Below are 22,931 nucleotides of genomic sequence, written 5' to 3'. Positions count from 1 at the left end.
GTACCTGATGTTACTGTCTCAACATTTTGCTGAATTTACCCTTTTAAGTTAAACACAGCTTTGTTTCAGCTTGGCATTACATCACCTTTTTACTGTAAAGGAACATCATTTGTTGTATCTGACCTTTCTGATTGACCGGATGAGCAGTGAACATTAACGTAAAGTTGTAGGGATACAGTATTAACCACCTCAAAAGCTCTTTTCTCCAACACAGTTTAAAAACGGTAAACAACTAGCATATATATGTTGTCCAAATGTTAAAAGGAGGGGAGGGATATTTGTTTTGCTCCACTCTCTACTGGTCCTTTCAACAGTATAGATTGACTAAAAATGACAGATATTTTTAATCATCGATAGCAAAGATACTAATGTTGATCGACAGACTTACTGTGTTGGCAGTGGATCCCATTGAAGCCTGTTGGACACTTGCAGACGTAGCCTATGAACGTGTCACCCCTGTAGGTTTCACTGATCTCACATATTCCTCTGTTGTGGCATGGGTTTGGATGGCAAGGCCCTGGTTAGACAAACAAGAGAGATGAGCGGTCAACATCATCGATCAGCAGAACAGGCCTTTTTGGCACTACCATGATCATACATGGTACATACATGGTACATACATGGTACATACATGGTCATACATGGTACATACATGATCATACATGGTACATACATGGTCATACATGGTACATACATGATCATACATGGTACATACATGGTCATACATGGTACATACATGGTCATACATGGTACATACATGATCATACATGGTACATACATGGTCATACATGGTACATACATGGTCATACATGGTCATGACCAGTAGACCATACAGTGTATGCGCAAATAGCCTTACTACCACAGTGTAGGACATGTCCATGTGCAGCCTCTACCCTCTCACAGACTGTGGCTGACTAACATGACACATTGGCTTCAGGACAGGAGAACAACAGAGGAGCAGATGGCTGAAAAGATGGATAACGATGGGGAGAGTGAGGGATGGACTGGAGAAGTGCCTGTCATTCATAGAGTGCCAGTTCTCCGGTTCCGCAGGGCTGCCTAGGGCATCGAGGCTCTAATGATCTTTGAATAGGTCCCCTTCAGGATGTCAGCTTCTCACAGAATAAACATATTGCACCGCGGAGCTTCGCTTTATTTCGCCGAAATAAGGCCAGCAAATGCGTGCGCGCTCACACACTAACACACATGTTAAAAAAGCGCAATAAACTGTACATCTAAATTCCAGAGAAAACTATTATTCTCTTTGAAGAGAGAGCATGACTTGCTTTGGCTGATGGTGATTAATAACTCTGTTACAGGAACCTACTCGCCTCATGCATTTTTCCAATTCGCTTTTGCTGTTATCTTGGTGTTATCTGGAATAGGATACGATGATGACAGCAAAGCCTTCGACTCAAAGTTATTACAACCAAATGGTTATGACACAGCAATATTTTACCTCACTGACAGTGGCCACAACATCCTGCCATAACACTGCCATCTAAAAGCCCTCACGGACCTGCCTCTACCTGCCGCAAGGGCCAAATGTAAATGACAAGACCTCTGTGAGGGCTTATTGGATTCATAACTCACAGGCTGCCAATAGCTTGCTCATGATTTAAACATAGAGTTGTACAACTGCACAGATGCTGTCAGAACTTCACAGATGGAGTTTGATTTTTACACAAACTTTTGTAATCTCTCACAGTGAAGACATGAATGCAAACAACTTTAACAGGAGAGGCATCCGTTGTGAAAGAAGTGTGGGGTTATCCAGCGATTTAATTATTCGGTTCTAGTAAGGTGTCAGAGATGCCTCACATGGCTTATGTCTGTGTATGGTAACTGACTTTGGTAAGAATGTTGTATTCAAATACTCTTACACAGTAATTGAGTGATTGCTTTGCAATTTGGAAAATGGAAAGGCACAGATTTGGATTTCGATAAATGGAACACGGACTGTTCCTATTTCCCCTTGTGTTATAACAAAAACAATTTAATTCCACATGAAACCTCTGGTCAGCATAACTCACCTCCAAGATGCTGCTTGCCTTTCTGTTGACAGACAAAATTGTTTTGTTGACAGGTGGAACTGTCTGTTGGCAGGTTGGTGCTCATGTCATTGCTCTCGTCCTCAGTGATATCTATATTTAGTCGTCACAGCAGTTCTGAAGGATTCACATCCTTTTCACTGATTTGATAAATTAATGTTCAATTTGAACACAATTCACCGTATATGTGTCGTCAACATACACACAGGCTATTCTCTACTGTCTGTTCAACCTAAATCTATTCAAACGGAAGCAACAGCAAAAAAATAAAAAAAATAAAAAATTATTCAATGCTGTTTAAGTATATAGCTTTAAAAATAAGCCATGATGAAAAAAACACGACCAAAGAGCTAGCCTATTACTTTCCTTGCTGGCAGTAGCTCTTTGGATATGAATTGCAAACGAGGGTAACCCTATCAAAGTCAAGCCATTCCGGGAAACCCTGTATCATTAATAATGAGTCTGGTGGCTAATTAGTTGAACAGAGGAAAGTATAATAGCCTTCACAGAGGCCTTGCTCTCTGAGGGAGAGCGGGTGACATGTGTCAGGGCTGTTTTGATGTGACGATCCATAAGAACACAAAGGCCCACTGACAACCGCTATAATGGAGAACGCATCCCTGCACAAAGCAGAGACAGAGAGAGAGAGAGAGAGAGAGAGAGAGAGAGAGAGAGAGAGAGAGAGAGAGAGAGAGAGAGAGAGAGAGAGAGAGAGAGACGGTCTATATTAGGATGGTGCCCTCAGAGACATCACCCTGCTGAAAAAGGCTTTGTCCTACACGGTTGTTCTCTTTTGTGTTGCTGTGTGTGTGTGTGTGTGTGTGTGTGTGTGTGTGTGTGTGTGTGTGTGTGTATATGTGTGTGTGTGTGTGTGTGTGTGTGTGTGTGTGTGTGTGTGTGTGTGTGTGTGTGGAGTGGTTGAGGGCTTTGCCGTGCGACTGTCAGCCATTGTTCTCTCTTGAACGAGCTAGCCCTTGGGCCGTGATTGATGCGGGCAGCATAACGGCCCTGCGCGGGCGCCGCGATTTCTTTTCGGGCTGCAAAGAGAGCCCAATCAATCAACGGCTGGAAGCCTGACCATTGGTTAAACACAGAAAAGCGTCCTCTGTTTCCTCAAAGATCAATCACCGAAGGGCTGACATTTTCTGCGTGTCGGGTACAGTTGAGCCCCTAAATCCTATTTGCCAGCTTTCACACGTTACCTCATTCCAATGCCGGGAGATTGTTTGTTTATAATGGTACATTTAATTTACCATTATAAATACCAGGGATAATATAAAGCATGCCATTAAAGCTGAATATCGGTAATTTGGCACAGGCATTAAGCCACACTTGGCAACTACATCATAGGGATTTGTAAATAGTGCTGAGCTGGATATTCAAGATTATTTTTCTCATCCAAGGACAGAGACAGCATATTACGCGCAGTATGTGATATAAGACATACAATATGACTATTATAACTATGTTTTTACCAGAATTTTTTTTTGTAAAAATGTAGCTGTCTTCTACCAATGAATAAATGTACCGAATTAAAATGCAGCTTTTGACTTTTAATACTGAAAGTGTTGCGACAATGTTCCCGCATGTCTTTTGAGTGGGGTTACTCCAGGGTGAAATACCCTTTAGGAATGCTTTGCACTTGATTAACATCTTTGGCGAGCCTCTGAAGTGGGTCAAGAGGGTTCCCAAAGGCAGTGTGAATCACACACACCGTGGTCGGCTGATCATTGCAGAGATGACCTCATAATCACAACTGCAGGATCCTTTGCGATGCCAGCAAAACCCTGTCAGGAACTTTTACTTCACCACACCCCAACCCCCAACTGTCCCCATGATAAACCCTTCTTCCATCACACCCCAACCCCCAGTCATCCCAATTCTCCTCTCCTTACTTCTCCACACCCCGACCCCTAGCCTTCCCGTTTCCCAACCCTGAGGCAGGAGACAGGCATCCCCTTTCCTGAGCTACCCCAAATAAGTGGAATGATGAACATCCAGGCCAGGGGATAAGCAAGCTAACAAACAGAAATGCCTGCCCAGCAGACATGCGCTGTGTATGTACAGTATCTGTCCATAGACATGCATAATTGATTCACTATCGATTGGTCTCTATTCTGTTCTCGAAGTGTGTCTTAAACAACACATTGGGTTAGCATTTACTGAAGGTCTAGCCCGGGGAGGCAACCAATGTGCAGTCATGACCCCACAATGGCAGTCATGACCCCACAATGGCAGTCATGACCCCACAATGGCAGTCATGCTGGAAACATAAAATAGATCATAGATAAGTATTCAAACACCATTTAACATCCACTATGCACCCTTAGTCCTGTAAATTGTGTCTCAGTCTCTGGGTGCACCCATGGGTGCTTAATTGTGAATTTCCAATTGAGCGCCTCGGCCCTATATGTATACCCTGCAAGATGGTAGAGGTTCCAGCAATGGCCTGATTATGTCACATCCCTTTATAGTAAACAGCTACCTCAGCCTCTTGTGATGGTTTCACTGGTTCACAGTTCTTATGGTCACCGCACCCACCGTACCCAGTCAACTCTGATAGAAACTGGCATGGAGCCAAGTTACTTCATGCGCTCTCAGCGTTATACGTCCACCGAGGCTTTTAGTAGTCCCATGCCTCTACCTTTCTGTTTGTGCGTGTCCTTGCACCCCGCCATGACGAAATGGATCAGACGCATTGACATTTGGCAACGCCAGGTGAATGCACTTACGAGTCAGGAAGGATAAAGGATAACCAAAAAATGGATTGAGACTCAAGCGTGTCAAATAGATCTCCCAGGGGGGGTCCAAATACATTTCACCGTCACTTTGTGAAGACTTTGAGATGGGAGTAACAGAGACGAGCCTAGGCAGAGAGTAAATGTCAAGGAAATGTCACGACAGTGGTACGAAGAAGGCTCTCCGAAAGAAAGCACTTCCTGTTCTGACCATGTGACACACCAGACCGTATAAGGTCGAAGCCAATCAGACAAGGACTGGCTCGAGACAAAGACTTCCTACACTGAGGGTTCAACTGAGATTGTTGGCATACTTTCGCCATATGACAGTCAGGAATCCACTTATTCACTTACTTATCGCAAGTCCTGTTACACTATTATGTCCTGTTATACTAATATGTCCTGTTACACTAATATGTCCTGTTACACTAACGTCAAGAAATGGACGTCTCCAGGCCTTACTCTGGGTACTTTGGTTGGTATTGAGGGCCTTCTAGTGTTAACTAAATTAGGACGTATTGTACACAGTAATGTGTGTTTATGAAAAAACTTTGTTAAGTATAAAAACCAGCTTGGGACAGGTTCAGTGCAACGTAATATACATTATCAAGTAACATTTTCGAGGTTAAATATTTGTATTCTCGAAATTCTCAGTAATAGAACAAAATATACCCCACCAACATTAGACAACTATGCAGAAAACACAGAAATACTAAAATCAATGGTTGGGGTGTAGATGAACTGGTTTGGTTAGGTTGTCATTTGATGCTCATCATCATTACTACACAACTGTACATGAGTTGAACATTGGCTGTTGACGATCAGCATCAGACCATCTCACAGTTGAAAAGAATAGGTTTTTTTTTAATGTTGCTTATTTACATAAATACAATGTTAAAAAAGTATAATATTAATGTAATGTGAACTTCACCAAAGGGATACTTAGGCTAGAATAAAAAGAAAAAATAAATAAGTTTGATCTGTTCTAGCTTTCCCACGGGGATTCTGTGACTACACTCCAGTAGTCATGTTAGCTAAACTGGTAATGGAACGTAATGAAAACAGTGCTGGTAGTTTAGTGAACCAGCCAATCTCAGATGACTCCACGCAGGTCTGTCAAGCACATTTTGCAAGATAAAAAAAGAAAAGAACAGGAAGAGGAGCCACAACAAAGAGACGCTTAGAGGCATTCAAAAGGTCATGATGTTTCCTTTCCGTTTTATCCAATATAAACAGGGGAATGTGATTCGATACAAGTGACTTGATCTAATAAAGAGCTAACAAAATATGCTCCAGCTGATTCCTCTGTGCAGCACACAAACATGGCTACTGGTACTTGCTTAACATCGCTGATTAATAATAAATATTCATATGTCAACACTGCTTCTCACACTTCATGTATTAGAAATTAACCTGATGTAATTATGTGTGCAAGACTGTTGTGTAGCAAGATGTTCAAATTAGCCTTTAAATAGTGTACTGTAAGAGCACGTAGGAGGTAGATTATACAGTGATTATGAGAAAATCTGCGATATACTTTATATGAGGGTTTACCCCAAAACTTGAATTAATAGGAAGACTGAGCACAGCTGTGCCAAGCTGTTCTCTCTCCTGCTAGCTGGCTAGCCAGCGCTTTTTCAAACATAGCTCTGGGTTTGGGAGGCTATCCAGATCGAAGGATAATGGAATTTACTACGTACGCGTACCCTAAGTAGCTCAACCAATGCAACGTCTCACACTGAAAGCCTCTGAATTTAAGAGACCTTTTAGCATGTCACAGTCTGAGTGGACTAAGGTCTAACGACGCTGAGCACACACATTTTCTGCATGCCCCATATTTAAGTGCTGCTTTAATTCAGTCCAGTCTTTTGTTACATAATGGCACACCAATGCCCATTAAACCTGCAACACCATTTCCCATTTATGAAGAGAGATGGGTATATATTATTAATGTATTACACAGGTTTATAGTGACTAATAAGGCTCCCATGGGCAAAAATTAAAAAAACAAAAAGTATGCTCCCTTACCACATATTAGAAAATACACTCATTCAAATGCATCATTAATTTAAAAGCAGTATAGAGCAAGGGGGTAGAACAGTAATTAAAAGTAATGTACATTTCATATCAAATGTAGAAAAGTAATATAACTTCATGATGTTCATGATGAAATTGTGAATTATTTCTTGTGAGAGAGCTGCCGTATACAAATTTGTTAATAACCACTTTATATTCAACTTTAAAATAACAAAATCTTTATGGAGTCAGGAAATTAAAATTGCCTCTGTTTATTATTATTATTATTATTATTATTAGTAGTAGTAGTAGTAGTAGTAGTAGTAGTAGTAGTAGTAGTATGATATAGGGGTTACACGTTCACCATTTTGTTTTGCAAGTAGTAAATCTTCCCAGTTAGAATATGTAAACACAACTCTAACTAGTTTTTTTTTTCTTAAAATCCCAGGGCTGACAGGAAAAATCTGGCCGGGTGAGAGCTGGCACTCTCAGATGCCAACCACCGCCGTTGTGCCCTTGATACTTAACAAGATAGCAAGATACTTAATCGCTACACTGCCCCAGCAACGCTGCCCTGTGTCTGACGCTGTGCTACCCTCGCCTGTGATGAATGTATATGTGTGTTTACACTGTACATGCAATACGTGTCTCCGTTCAGGTACTGTGACAGCAAAGTATAACACTTTCTGTTGAAAAATGTATGAATAAACATGTGTTCATATTTCACACCTCATCATTCTTTACAGTACTCCCATTTCATTCTCCCTATAGGGGAAAAAAGTCTGGAAGATATCAGAAGCGACAGCTTTCAGTTGAAAACAATGATGAGAAGTTCCACTGATCTTCCGGATCTTAGATCATTTTCCATCTAGTGGGTGTGTGGGTGTGTGTGTGTGTGGGTGTGTGGGTGTGTGTGTGTGTGGGTGTGTGGGTGTGTACCTGCGTGTGCAGGACCTGCGTGTTCAGATGGCATGTGATATGAACATGGTATTGTGCATATAGAATGCACAATTTTGCCATGAAAAAAAAAAAAAAAAAAAAAAAAAGCTTTATCCCTGAAAAGATCAAACAAAATTAAGAAATATATTAAAGTTCAGGATCACGCTAAGCTGTATATTGGAGGACAACAAATATATTAAAAAATATAGTATTCCTTTAAATTGTATAACTGTCCAGAGTGGAGCAGGGAATGTAATCAATAGACATATCAAGGCTGTTTCTTGGGAGGGCAGTTATACAGGTTGTTGGCAACAGTTCAATAAAGAGGTTCCTCTCGCTCCAATTGTATAACAGGAATATGCCTTTAGGCAATACTGTATGGCTCAACTGCAAATGAATGGAAAACAATCCCATTCATTCAGGACTGAGACATATAGCTGTATCTACACAGCAGATAGCGTGAGACATAGATTCATATTGACATTGGAGTACCTTTGAAGTCTCAAATAATACTTTGTGTAATGTCCCTTTAAGTTAGGATGATGTTTTTGCATCTCAGAAAGTTAGTCACTGTATGAAAAGCCAGCAACATTGATTCCATTGAATCAGTGCAACAAAAAAATATTTCACTTTTTTCCCCCATAATGTAGCCTTGTTTACTTTTTCAATTCTTCTTCCAAAAGCCACTTAAATATGCATCTTGAAAAAGTAATAACTGGAAATTGCATGTGATTACCAAACATTCTTTCTCAGGCAGCTGCTGCAATGAAGAGCTTTTATGCTAATCTGCAACAATCTTTACCCTGCCGTGCATCGCATGCTAATGCTAAGTGCATCAAATATCATCAGCCTATTCCTTGGGGAGGACTGGGGACGTGTTCACAGTGACGCTTATGGAGGTGCGCTAGACTGTACTAAGCTATGCTATGAGCTAAGCCACAACATGCGTGACTTATAATTACTTTCAAATAAGAGTTTGAGAGGGAATGAGTTAGACACTAGGGTTGCCAAAATGGGGATATGTGATGGAAACAGACTGGAATTTCTGCAAAATAAGAAATCCTCTTACGCTGCATCTCAAATCTTTACTGTTGCTGGATACATGTGTAATTTAGCAGTGTCATTTGAGTTCTTTAACCTGGGGAATCTCTGTTGTCCATCAATATAACTAATGTTTCCCTGGGGAGATGACCAATGTTAAATGAGATTCTGAGTTCCAAAGGAGAACTACAAAACTGCCTGATTGGTTGGATACCTCTGGGGGGGTCATTGACTAGAGGTTTTGTGTAAGACAGGGGTCATCATTTTCAGAGTGGGAGAGAGAGAGAGAGAGAGAGAGAGAGAGAGAGAGAGAGAGAGAGAGAGAGAGAGAGAGAGAGAGAGAGAGAGAGAGAGAGAGAGAGAGAGAGAGAGAGAGAGAGAGAGAGAGAGAGAGAGAGAGAGAGAGAGAGAGAGAGAGAGAGAGAGAGAGAGATATACTAAGTGATGATGTGAGCATGTTCAGAATGAGGGGGTAAAAAGTGAAAAGAGAACATCAAAGAAAAGGGAGTCTGCAGAGACACTTGGAGATCAGTCAAACTATTTCACTGCTGACCAGGCATGATCGATCAATCCAGGAACCACAGCAGAGTCAATGTGAGTCAATGTGGTGTGTGTGTGTGTGTGTGTGTGTGTGTGTGTGTGTGTGTGTGTGTGTGTGTGTGTGTGTTGCGTGTGTGTGTGTGTGTGTGTGTACATAGGTGTAGAAATACCCCACCTGCTGATGTTGGATCCTCACCATCTGCTGCTATAAATGGGAAAGAGGGGGGTGGAAGGAGGGAGAGAGAAAGAGAGAGAAATTAATTACATTACTGAGATATTTCGAAATGATAAAATCCCAAAAGCAAAAAAGCAACATACTGTATCATAGTGCAAGGTGATATTACAAACTTTTAATTTCATACTAAACTAATTTAATTCGACAGCTGATTGATGGATATCTTACTCAAATACTCAATTCCACTTTGAGGAACACAAGCACAACATCGCTGACACAACAAGATCTCACACCACATCACAAGACCATGTATGACCAGGTGAATGCGTGACCATGCATGCACCAATGGCAAACCTACACAACCCCCTCGCCTACACCCCCCCCATCTTATCTAAATCCTGGTCACTCTCCTCTGATTTACATGGGTTCATAATTCTGGACCAGAATTGTAGGATTGGATTACTCGCTGAAGCATGGATGCTTACATTCCCAGTCCTAATCCCAGCCCACTGCCATGGCTGAGGGGCTATGGTCTGGGCTGTCCACAACCATCGACACAGCTCTCTATCTCTAGCCATTAAAGTTGTAGCAATCCTCAGAAACTACACTCGATTCATTTTCGTCCCACCGAATGTCACTTGTGACACAAATATATCACTAACATTGCTCAGAAAAATGTCATATTCAAAATGTTTCCTCATAAGCTTGTACTTTAGCTTTTAAAGCTATGCAAGGTATACATTTGCATTTAAATGACCTGTTACTTTACACCAACAATAACACACACACATACATGTACTAAAGCATTGGAATATATAACAAATGTGCCATGCTACCAAGGCAACCAAGGCAAAAGTGTTTTTTTGTGGTATATTTAGAAGAAAAACTTGAATTTCTCTCCATCCTCACCGTTGCAATAGTCAACTGCCCTGAATGTATCTGACAGCACATGCAGAGAACCATTATCTAACAATAAGGAGAAGACACTCTAATTACGGTGCAATTATTTTTCACGTACATGTTTTCATCTTAAACACTGCATACTAATTATAAATTAGCATATGGAAAGGGTAAAGAGCACATAGATCATGAGGGAGTGGGAGTGAGGCTCTGGGGTGCCGTTCTATCTACCGTACAGGCTTGCAAAGCTTGTTTAGCAAACAAGCCAACTCCTCTATTTCCAATCACAACACTGACAGAGAGAAGCAGGCATGGAAGAGACCCAGCTTCCTTTAAAAAAAAAAAAAAAAAAAAAAAAACATCTACAGTGCCTCAGCCCAATGTTCTCTGAAGTGTTCTTTGGCCTAAAAATAAACTCACTTCCCAGACAGGAGCAACAAAAAAAAAAAAAGTCTCTGCAGGTTTGAATACGTTCCCTATTGCCAAGCTAATTCAATACAGCTTGTTATTGTTCGTTCATCTAACCAGCCATCACTCCGAATCCACCATCCTGACCACATGACAATGCAAGAGGATGTTATACCCAGTTATGACAGTCTTATGACACTCTTTCTAAGTGTTAATAACCGTAAAACATATCACATCTTACTCATACATGTGGACGATCATTCGTAGTGACAGACCAAAATAAACAGCTTAAAACTCGAATTTAAAAATGTACTGAAAAATAATCATTTAGACAGTGACGTCTGCTATGTGAGGAAACTAAAGCAATGCAGTCTCCCCATATCCCGTCTGTCTGGCAGCAGAAACTCCCTCTGTATTTTCCCATACTCTGGAGGACCACTCGAATCCCGAGACCAAACACATTCCGCCGCTTCCCTGATGTGATTTTACTTGTGTCACTTACTCTAAAGACACTGTACTTACTGTGGGCGCAAATGCATTCACACAAACACATACATACACACACAGACATGCACACACACATGCTTGCCAAAGCAATGACATACAAAGATACAGTCTTTCACACACACACACAAAATATCAGAACTAGGTAAATCCTTGCACACTGAAATGTTCACAAGCAAATGTATATACACACAGCATACATGCACACTGCACACAAGCATGCACACATGCACATAAGGGCACACTCACACGCACACACACACACACACACACACACACACACACACACACACACGCACACACACACACACAATCATTGTATGCACATCAGACGCACACACACACACACACACACACACACACACACACAATCACTATATGCACATCAGACACACACACACACACACACACACACACACACACACACACACACACACACAGAAAGGGCGATTCCCACGATATGTTCTCCATGCCAGTTTTCCCTTTTATGTCCAGTGTTTCTCCGAACGATGACGCTAACCACAATATTATCTCAGTCTGAGACTGGCCCACAAACACTGGGGAATTGTTCTGGACAGCATCCATGAAAACAAGGCTCGTGGCCCAAACCTGTGTGTGCATGTGTGTGTGTGTGTGTGTGTGTGTGTGTGTGTGTGTGTCTGTGTGTTAGTATCTGCAGTATACTGTATGTAGGTGTTAGAGTTGGGGGGGAAGATTCACTGTAATGTTATTTTACTGTGGTATACTGTCGTAGTTAATGCCACAAATAACATTGTTTGATCCACCTTTCCCATGTAGTCAAATGGAAGAACAAAGACATGCATGTAACTATTGTCCTCATTTCATCGCACCACTGTTTACACTGTTTAGTGCTGTGTTTACAGAAATACTTTAAAGCCACAATCAGTGATTCGAAAAAATAACAAAATGTCAGCCCTGCCATAAACAGCTGGGGGGATGGGGTTGGAGATATGTTACCACCCTCAAATTCATAGACAGAACTCTGGATGCAAGGACCAAGTCTGTGATATCACCATGGGAGTTTTAAAACATATTTTGAATCTATACATTGGAGTAAAACAACCTTAAATGTTGGGTTATGATGTGGTAAGACAATTGTATTAAACTCCTGAGGCATCTATAAGTAATATTCTTCAAGAATCAATGGTTATTCAGTATATCATACATTCATGTACTGTATATACTATATCTAAAAACAACGGACTGTAGTGTAAGATTGTGTAAGATTGACCAAAGTCAATCATGTAGACAGCATTATGAAACTACTCAAAGTGTTTCTCATAATGGGAAAGCATTATACCATTATGGCATTTAGACATAATAACCCTTGCAATAAAAAAAGAGCTGATTGAAAAGGGTATAAAATGCCCACTGCACACACGCTTGTAATAATGTTATCCTGTCAAAATCGTCATCTTTTGAAAGTAAAATGGGGAGTTTTGAAATGACTATTTGTGTGTCCAAAGCCGTAAGACTTTCTTCTCACACTGCAATTGTGGCATCAGGTTTTCTGTCAAAAAGTTACAAAAAGAAATAACTAAATGAGCACGGTGAATGCAACAGACCACAGTTTTGACTACTGCATGCTAATGCTGGCCATGTGTCATGTGATCTGCCAAGATGATTTAGACTGACAGAGAGTCTCTGGTACCAGCTGACGTTTCCTAGTTGGAGACAGGAGTTGAATAGATAGTCAGTTTAGAATTTGTACACAAGATCAGCAAGAAGTGACAAACAAAGTTGTCACATTTAATCATACAAATGTGTATGTAGACATTTGGCCCGATTCAGAATACTTTCAAAGCGTAAGAATTCAATCATAAACCATGTGTGTATGTTCCACACATGTTGGATTTACAAACAAACCAAAAACATTCAACACTGATCAAGACATTTGAGTGCCTCCATCCCCAGATGTGACACAAGTGTAGACTCGCTGCTCTACTGTGCACTGAAGCAGATTACTTATTCAAACTGACCACTCCTCTTTTTGTGAGATGGTCTTGTCCGTGTGCCGTGATAAGCGTCTGCCCTGGGACATATTGGTTTAATCTGAGTGACAACCAGGAGGAAGTAATAACCATCCATAATCTAAACTGGGAGCGGCACCGTTCGTTTGGCACAGGGTTGATATGACCCCAAGGTGTTAAGCGAAGATAGTGGGAGCCATGCATAAGCGTGCACATATAAAACCCTACAGGCATGTGTGAGAGCGTGTGCTAAGGTAACGTCAGCCACCGTTCGCCCTACAGACAGGCCATGAAATAAGACCACAGGTTGTTGCCACACTGACAAAACTGGAGACAAACAGAGGGTGTTTGAGCAAGCAGTCTGTTGTAGTAGATACGCAGCCATTGAACACGTTTCACAATGGATTACCCGACGTAACCCGAACGTCGCTGGTTCGAATCGGTGCTAATTCTTGCTAATTCTTGCTAAATCTTGTTGCTTATGCTAATATTTGCTAATGCCTTCCCTGACAACTTACCCTAACCTTAAACACTCAAAGTTAATGCTTAACACCGCCTAACACCGCCTAACCGCCACGCAAGTCGTAATTCACGTGGTCAACACAGGTCAAATTCTGAGGCATAAACAGAATCAGAAGACGCTTCCGCATGGGCAATGACACAGTACATACAAATAAAAAAAAGGGGAAATGCCGTCATATGAGAATTAACCCTCATAAATGAACCGGTGCCTCAGGCCTCTTCTAGAGAGGTCCGTAGTCAGGTGGATTTTTGCCCGCCTCGGTCACTTCAGACTGCTTCCACAGCATAGTGTACATTCCATCACTATCGAGAAACAATTCCTAGAACAGCAACTTTTTTGATATTGCCTCAGACGCATAAAACGACAGCGTGATTCCAGTTTCACAGCTTGATACAGATACCCTGAGTGTGAGTCAGAGAGAAGATACTGCGTTTCCTGCCAAGAGGCAGGATGGTTTCTGCTCAGATGTGGAGTACAGGGGAAGGGCCGATCTCACATCTACTGATTCTACTATGGCCAGTAGTGAACTACAGACATCACTGCTGTCATCAATGCCTGAAGGCTCTCAATGCACAGTCACTGATACCAATAAAAACGAATGGAAACTTTAGATTCGATAAAAACAGAGATCAGACCAGTAACCACACACATAGCAAAATGGCAAACCGATACAGTGCAGTAGTTGCTAAGTAAGTTAAGTTACAGCAGCAAGTTAACATGGGCCTGCTGTATTTACTGTACATATCTTAGATGGGCCGATTCTATTCAAAGAGCCATGGCCGGAGATGACCTTGACAAATGCATAATGCGTCATATAATGACTTATCAAATCTTTGGACATTGATACCCCTGACAGTGATGTCTGAATAATGCTGAGCAGTGCTGACAAGCTTGATCTGATGTAGTGGAAGGAGGACGGGTGGGGGGGTGGGGGGTGGGGGGGGGTAATGCATATCACTCCTGCTTTGTGCCCCCCCGGCCCATGGCCCAATGACAAGGTCACAAGCAATCTGGGTAATGGATCTTATCTCCATTTAGCAGTGTGACATCAGGAGTGACAGTGCTGTCACCGCTAATGCTGGCAGTCGAGACACCGCTCTCTGAGGCTGACAAATCCTGTTTGTGTCTGTCAAGTGGCCCACTGATAAATCCAGAGTACTAAAACTTTGGGGTTGCAGTTTCTGTTTGTCTGGTTGTCTGGCATACTGTAATGCCAGAATTTAGGTTAGAATAATGAATGTCTCTCTGTTTTGAAATTGTTTTGTTTTGCGGTGAGTTTTTGTTTTTTAAACAATAACAAGGATTCATATAACCATAGTTGAATCACTGACAGAAGTTGGGAGAACTTTTTTTTTTTTTCTGACATGGTGACTGTGCGTCAAATAATTTTTCATGAATCATACAGTATGTTTGCTGTTTGCGTATGGTTTGTATATTTAGACAGATGCCCATTAACAAATCATCAGACATCTTAATCACTGGAGAGTTTCGTCAGAATCCATAAAAGGATGTCATCTGGTGCGGTGATTACGCTAGAAATAAACAAGCCATCACTACTTTGATTTCACAATCACTTAATCAATGCGGTGTTCCTTCCACATTGTGATTACCATGCAACCTATTAAATGGCGCTTCTTTGAAGACTTCCCAGGATCATCCACTTTGAATAACGGATGTATCCAGGAAAGTGTGAGTGAGCAAGTGGCACAGGTACAGCAAACGTGCCAAAGACCCTTTAACTAGTGGATCAGCCCGTGGATCAGTGAAGAAGGGGAAAGTGCTAATGAGAGGCTCTTTGATGAATGAAACCTCTCTCTCTCTATCGCTCTCTCTCTCTCTCTGAGGAGCAAACAGTGTTCATCTGACATACCTAATTTATATAGCACCACTCCTCCATTGTTGGTTCCACAACAGGGCTTCATTAGTAACATTGAGTGGGTGGGCTGTGTAGCAGTGAAGTGACTCATAGTGCCAAGAGATGGAAGCCGTAAAGAAACAAGGAGGTTCACAGGTGATGCTGCACCTTCTCTGTCATTGACTCCTAAGACACGGTTCAGAAACAACTCACACTTTTGGAGATATGATAATTGGAGATACCGCTGGTGTTAAAGCAACGACTGGTGAAGCAAAACTTAATGAGTTGCAGATAATTCACACCAGAAAAAAAGGTGGGTAAATGCTAGACACCATAGAAAACGACACATGCATAACGAAAAACATTAAAGTCCACATATTTCCCCCCCTCACAATGGATGTGCCATTCGATGTTTAAGTGACCACAGAGGGTGGTCATGAGGTTGTTATAATCTCTAATCTAAAGGACCACACCCTTGTAGAGCAGTAACCCCCTCCCCGTAAAGACACACACACACACACACACACACACACACACACACACACACACAGACGGAGACAGGGCTGCATGACGCTAGGAAACAATGGCCTTCTGTTAGTGGAGTCTTCATTCATCCCTATTTTCCAGTCTTGTCAGCAGTAAAAGTATCCACAAGCTACTAACTGCAATGTTGACATGTGGCTTGAGTGAAGCAAAAAGGGTACAGTGCTCTTAAGGCATAGCATGAGTCTCCCTAGCAACTCATCTGGCTCCCATTAGAGATGCATTACATGACTTTTAAACTTCTCGCAACCGAATAATAACTCTTTACAAGTGAAAATAGTATGAAACAATTTAATCTACGTGCTTGTTCCCATGATAAAATAAGTGTGCTGGGATCAATTATAGGAACAAATGAATGAAATACAATTTCATGGTGAATGGATTTTTGTAGCCTTTTTGGGGGGACTCTTTTTTGTTTTCAGGAAGAGAAATACAACATTAAATTGGGCAATTAATTGATCCTCCAAGCATAAGAAAAAGCCAAACAAAAGCAAATTGCTTGGACAGATTGGAAGAATGCATGCTTCTCGTCTGACTGAACGTAGAAGTATACAGAACACCCATCCTCTTACTGATTCTGAGCCACCATCGTCTTTTGCTTTTAATCAATATGTTTTCCACATTTGCTTTCGAGTGTCACTGTGAGACACCAATTGCATGTCAGCAGGGAAATGTTCAATAGCACTGTCTGCTGAGAGTAAACATCCTGTCGGAGCAGCTGGTTTCAAAGAGACCGAAGACGGCACTTGTGGCTAAGATCCCATCAAACCTGGCAATGATCAACTGTTACAGTTTGAATACTGAGTGAAATTTGGATGGATTTGGTCAAGCATCGACATACTGTACAATAAATGGATCTTGATCCTATGGCTTCACCAAAGGTGAAATGACACAAGGGGTTATTTGGTGCAACGAGGCATCCGTTCGTTCACAAATAAATCATTGTATAGTTCTATGTGATTCCCAAGACAATGACAGATGCCACCTGAATTTCCCCTAGGGATAAATAAAGTTTCTATCTATCTATCTATCTACTTGTCAGACGTCATTGCAGGAGGACAAGTTTGAGATCTTTTCTCAAACAGCCACAGGAGATGTTCATCATCCAGCAGGTTTTAGCATCTCATTCTCCAGTTCCTGATCTGGCATGTCGAACACACACCCTTACAACTTCAACTGCTATGTGGATGTCATGCCAAGGTCTTCAAACTTCACTCTCACTTCAGGCACGGCCTAAAAATCTGTCAGGTGGTACAGCCCATCCCCAGAGAATGTTGGGGACAAAGCAGCTGCCAAATGCCATACAGTAGCTATTGTGATGTTCAGTAGTACTCTGAAATGAGTTTCTAGATTAAATTCATTGTGTTTATGGTGGGAAAAGAATATTCCACATAAACAGAGAACAGAGTAAAGGCCACATTGCTTTAAGTGCAGACATTTCTTGTAAAAGCTGTTATAATATGCAAATGCCAGTCAGTTGCTCCTCACATCTCATCTAAGAGTCACAGTAGTTGCATTCTGGTGAACATGTGGTCGGGTCAAAACCCTAGCTCCTCTCATTTTACTTTTTCATGACTCTTAAAGCTGTACTGTACATGTAAATGAATAAAACATACAGGAGAAGGCGCATGGGGAAAGTGGGAGAGAAAAAGGGAGAAAGGGGGGGTGGAGAAAATGAAAAGCAAAAAAAAAAAGACAGCTAAAGAAAGCAGGAGATGTATTTGATCGGCATGTTCAGATGACTGAAGCATGTGAATAGGGATTAAGGAGGACACACTATGCCATCAGGGGAGATTGGGGGGGAGGGGGGCATAGCATATCACACCACTGATAGCGTTTAGTACTGACAGACAAGCATGCTGGCACTCCCACAACCAGCAACGCAGCATGGCTCCACAATGTGGTTGGATCCACACATTCACACACACAATCACAGGTTTACACCTGTTGTCAGTTGGTTATTTCGGGGGACTGTTTCTGATCAACCACTTATCAACCTCCACGGTCCTACTAACACACGTGAGCCCTAAAAAACCAGCATGACACATTGAGAAGACCTTGTCGGTCAGATCACTGAGGCAGGCAGCCCCATTCTCACAGGGTATGCACTCGTACACTTCCCCTGGAAAAAGACAGGGAAAGAAGAAGAACAGAGGGAGAGCCACAAGGTTAGGGAACCATGTGAGGCTCTGTTCTGTTCTGTTCAGCAAGACTCTCTGCTAAATCTCTCATTCATGACACGATGACAGTAGAACCAGCAGCACGGCTGATAAGACGCTGCAAAGAAGTTAACAAGAGCATACAGGCACAGAAGGAGCCTCCACCATGCACAACAAAAGTTGCACAACAAAACATTTGATCTTACATAGTTTTGTTGTAACATTTTTTTTAAGTTGTTTGGTAAATCTCCTTTTTCTTGTTTTGGCATGAACATTTAGGGAGCTTGGATCAGACTGGTGTGATGACAAGCTGGTCTATATCTAAAATATTTTTTTTTATTCAGAAACTGCATGGCGCCGTCTTCAAAACCAACATTGAAACTCTGACCCTACAGTGTGAGTCCAGGTTTGCTCTGCATGGTGTTTGACCTCCTTTCACACAGCTCATAAACACTCTTTTGTTAAAGTGGATCCATGTGAAAAATCTGCATAACTGTGGAAAACCAATGGCTTATCCTTACATTATCTACGGTTCACCAAATGACAAATAATCACAAGAAAAGAAGAAGAATGAGGTTTTGTGCCTGATTTGTCCTAATAAAAAGTCATTAATCCCGCAGTACTCCATATTGTTGTTAGAAAAATGTGTGTGTGTGTGGTGTGTGTGTGTGTGTGTGGTGTGTGTGTGTGTGTGTGTGTGTGTGTGTGTGTGTGTGTGTGTGTGTGGTATGTGTGTGTGTGTGTGTGTGTGTGTGTGTGGTGTGTGTGTGTGTGTGTGTCTCTTACTAATTGGATGTAATAGCCAAAGGGAATGAGCTTGCTTTGGCCACAGGGAAGAAAGAGAAAGAAAAGAGGGAGAATATTTAGAGAATGCTGAAAGAGTCTAAGCGCTGCAGGCAAACATGAAAGAGAAAGACATTGCGGTCACAACAAGCCAACGAAGCAGCTCCAACACAATGCGAAGAGGAAGGGAAATCAAACAGACAAGTGAGGAGATGAGACAGAAAAAAAGAGAGAATAAAAAGAATGTTAGATATGGCGCGGCAGCTGTAGCAGGTAGCGTTGACAGGGAACGGGCTGTTCGTTAAGCTGGGAAAAGCTCTGTTTCTTTTGGAAGGACACAGTCCTGGGAGATGGGTTCTGCTTCCCCTGCTAGAGGGTTTTGAACATGAGAAGCTCCTTTGGTGGTGCTGTGTAGCGCTGTGAAACCGGCGATTCGCTGAAGGCTGTCCTTTAAACTTGCCCCCTTGTCAGGGTTAAATACGTCTGTGGAGCAGACGGAACTGAGCATGGGTGGAGCAACGGAGTCGGGTGGGAGGATCAGTTCAGACAGTGACGGCTTTATTTCAAACAGGCAAAACTAATGGAGTCCGGCACACGTGTGGCAAAAGCCGAGAGATCACGTTAAGAGATACAATGAAGACAAATGTTCCTCATTAAAGTTGTTGCTTTCAGTGATCTTGTGTTCGAACTAGAACCAAGATGCTGTTTCAGCTACTCTACTGTTTCCTACATTCACATTCATGATGTCAGTCTTCGTGGTTCACGACCAAAAGCGCTGCATTCACGGCTGTTGTGAAAGTGGGGTTTGGAACTGAACCAAAACCCATAATCACAGTTGTGTGCTTGTGTGCTTCGGTCACTGTGAGGTAGGTGGCTTCTCCCAATGTAATCATCGCTTGAACTTCAAACGCAAACATGCTTCCATCTTCATGGGATCCATGTCCAAAGACAGATTCAGTAGCCACAGAACTCTCACAGTCTCCCTCCAAACCCTTCAAAGGGGATTGATGGGTCTTTCTTCCCAGTCAGAGGGCATTCCTTCCTCCTGGTCTGAGTTAGCTTATCCACAGAAACCACTTTCTGATAAGTGTTTCAATCCACATGAGACAACCTCAACCACTTTCCTTCCTTTAATACCAAGATTGAATCCAAATTGGTTTCAAACTGTTTGTGGGAAGGAAAACCCATTGAGGTCCCAAATTCCAGAAAAAAAACAAGTTGACCAAAATCTGTTGAGGTTTGACTCAGACTAAGTTCAAACAAAGAAGAATAGAGGGAGAGAGAAAGAAAAAGAGAGAGAGTGTTGTCCACCCAGCATATTTCCCTCTGGGAGTAAAGGTCTCTTTCCTTGTTAAGAATAAGCTGGTCTCTGTTTTAACCTCTATAGCCCTCATTACGGGGCGTTGCCTGGTCTCCTCCACTGCCAGCTCTAAGCCCTGCAGAGGTACACACAGGCCTTTCTTCTGAGAAGGAGATCAATACTTCACCTCATCATGGGCGAGGGGCAGTGATAATGCACTCTGCTCAGGGCCTGGTGGGTTCAGGGGCTTACAGAGGAACCTGAAACATGGAAACTTCTCCTAACATGAATGCTTCTAATAAGTTGAACCCTGTGGCTGCAGATCCTTATGTCATGGTTGTGTGCAACACAATGCAACATTGATCTTGCACAAAGGATGTGTGAGAATAATACATCAAATGTACATCGGAATACATTTTCTGAACCCATTTATTGGACATTTATAAGTATGGAAATTTAATCGGTTTTCATGGATGTTAAATGCAGCAGAAAGCAAAAAAAAATCTAACAAAAGCCATGTCCCTTAGCAAGATTGTGGACTTCTACTAAAGAGTACAATAATGCAGTGACGCTTAATAGGTGATAAACACATGATATCCAAAGTATGTCCTTGAAGGATATGTGAATAACCCTAACCCTAACCCTAACCCTAACCCAACCTTAACCTAACCCTAACCCTAACCCTAACCCTAACCCTAACCCTAACCCTAACCCTAACCTTAACCCAACCCTAACCTTAACCCTAACCCTAACCTTAACCCAACCCTAACCCTAACCCTAACCCAACCCTAACCCTAACCCTAACCCTAGCCCTAACCCTAACCCTAACCCTAACCCAACCCTAACCCTAACCCTAACCCTAACCTTAACCTTAACCCTAACCCAACCCTAACCCTAACCCAACCCTAACCCTAACCCTAACCCTAACCCTAACCCTACAGAGAGGATGATACTTTGTCCACCACTCCATCTTTTCTTCCCTCTGATGTAAAGCAACCAATAAGCATCAGTTAAACACAAAATGAAATGAGTAGCAAATGCTTGAGTTCATTTGTAATAGTCTCCTAAGACAGGTTACGGAGCCAAATAGCTTAACAATCTCAGGAGCTAATGAAGGCACTTCACACATATAAAGAGCCATTTCAAGGGAATCCAAGGCAGGCTCTTACCCTGTGTAAATTCACACCAAAGTGCCTCCCTTACATCTCTGATGCCAGACAGGAATAAGGTATACAGTATCTCAACCCATATTGTGTCATTGTACAGTGCCTTCGGAAAGTATTCATACCCCTTCACTTTTTATATATTTTGTTGTGTTATAGATTCAATTTTAAATGGTTTAAATTAAAATAATATGCAAATCAGAGACCCTATAAAAACACAGATATTAATTCCAAAATTACATGAACTATTACCCTTGCTTTAAGATGGACTCAATTCAAGTTATTGAGTGATTTGTTGATGACATTTTTGCATTTTAACTAATTTTAAGAGTTATCATAGCAAAGGGTCTGAATACTTATGTATATGAGGTATTTCTGTATTTCAATTTTAATACATTTACTGAAATTTCAAAAAACATTTTTTTTCGCTTCGTCATTCTGGGGTATTGTGCGCGGATTGATGGCAAATTCTTCTTTGAGTCTAAAACACAACAAAATGTGGAAAAAATGAAGGGGTCTGAATAATTTCCGAAGGCACTGTATCTATAAGGGTTCTTTATGTAGCCAAGCCAATGTTTCCTTCAATTCTCCCAGTTTGTCATACTTTATGACAGTGATGCCAACATTATTATGTTTGCCGTGCCAACGCTTGAGTGTGGAACTCGGCTGATGGTGCCATAATCATATGACCAGTCAACCCAGTCATCTGTGGTACCATACAATCCAACTATCCTCACAGCAACGAAAAACATGTCATTGTCCCATAACAAACCGCTTTTGAGACCATGATATAATGCCTATAGGTACATGATTACATCTCCCTCCATGTCAAATACTGTAACTTTAAACAATGTAGTCGGCATAACATTGACACAATGGAGGGAACATCACGTCAGGTACTAGCGCCTGCTGCAGATTGGTCGTCACGTTGCATCTCTTCCAACCCCAGTCATCTCCAGCTGATCTCATATCCGAGAGATGACCACATCAAACAGAGAGCGGTGCCACGGCTCCACTATCTCATTACGGCTGCCCTACTTTGTGCCCGAGCCGTGAGAGCCAGCCTGCTAGACTCATTAGGAACCTGGATGTCCCGGGTCCTTTGTATCCCTTCTCCGAGACAAGATCACCCAGAATCATCCCGGTGCCCCAGTTACTGTAAGAGATCCATACAACATGTTAATGAAACAGAATGTGTGGCTGATTTGAATACATAATGTATGTACATGGTGATGAGTGTGAGGTACTGAGAGTTGGAAAAGGGGGAGAGGGGAGGAGCATGGTGGGTTGGGAAGGGGACTG

The 22,931-nt window shown here is 41.9% G+C and overlaps 1 protein-coding gene across 1 annotated transcript in view; it reads right to left on the bottom strand.

Moving 5' to 3' along the window:
- The window catches only part of edil3a (EGF-like repeats and discoidin I-like domains 3a), a gene marked incomplete at both ends in the record, with an annotated part of 102,734 nt that overhangs the window by 64,454 nt on the left and 15,349 nt on the right, over window positions 1-22,931 (bottom strand). The window contains 2 exons of the mRNA XM_083672891.1: window positions 389-517; window positions 9,501-9,530. Coding sequence (XP_083529017.1) covers window positions 389-517; window positions 9,501-9,530 — 159 coding nt within the window. The remainder of the gene's footprint in view (window positions 1-388; window positions 518-9,500; window positions 9,531-22,931) is intronic.

The sequence above is a fragment of the Argentina silus genome, assembly GCF_951799395.1.
Source record: "Argentina silus genome assembly, chromosome: 7".
Lineage (NCBI taxonomy): Eukaryota > Metazoa > Chordata > Actinopteri > Argentiniformes > Argentinidae > Argentina > Argentina silus.
This window is presented reverse-complemented; position numbering and strand designations above follow the sequence as displayed.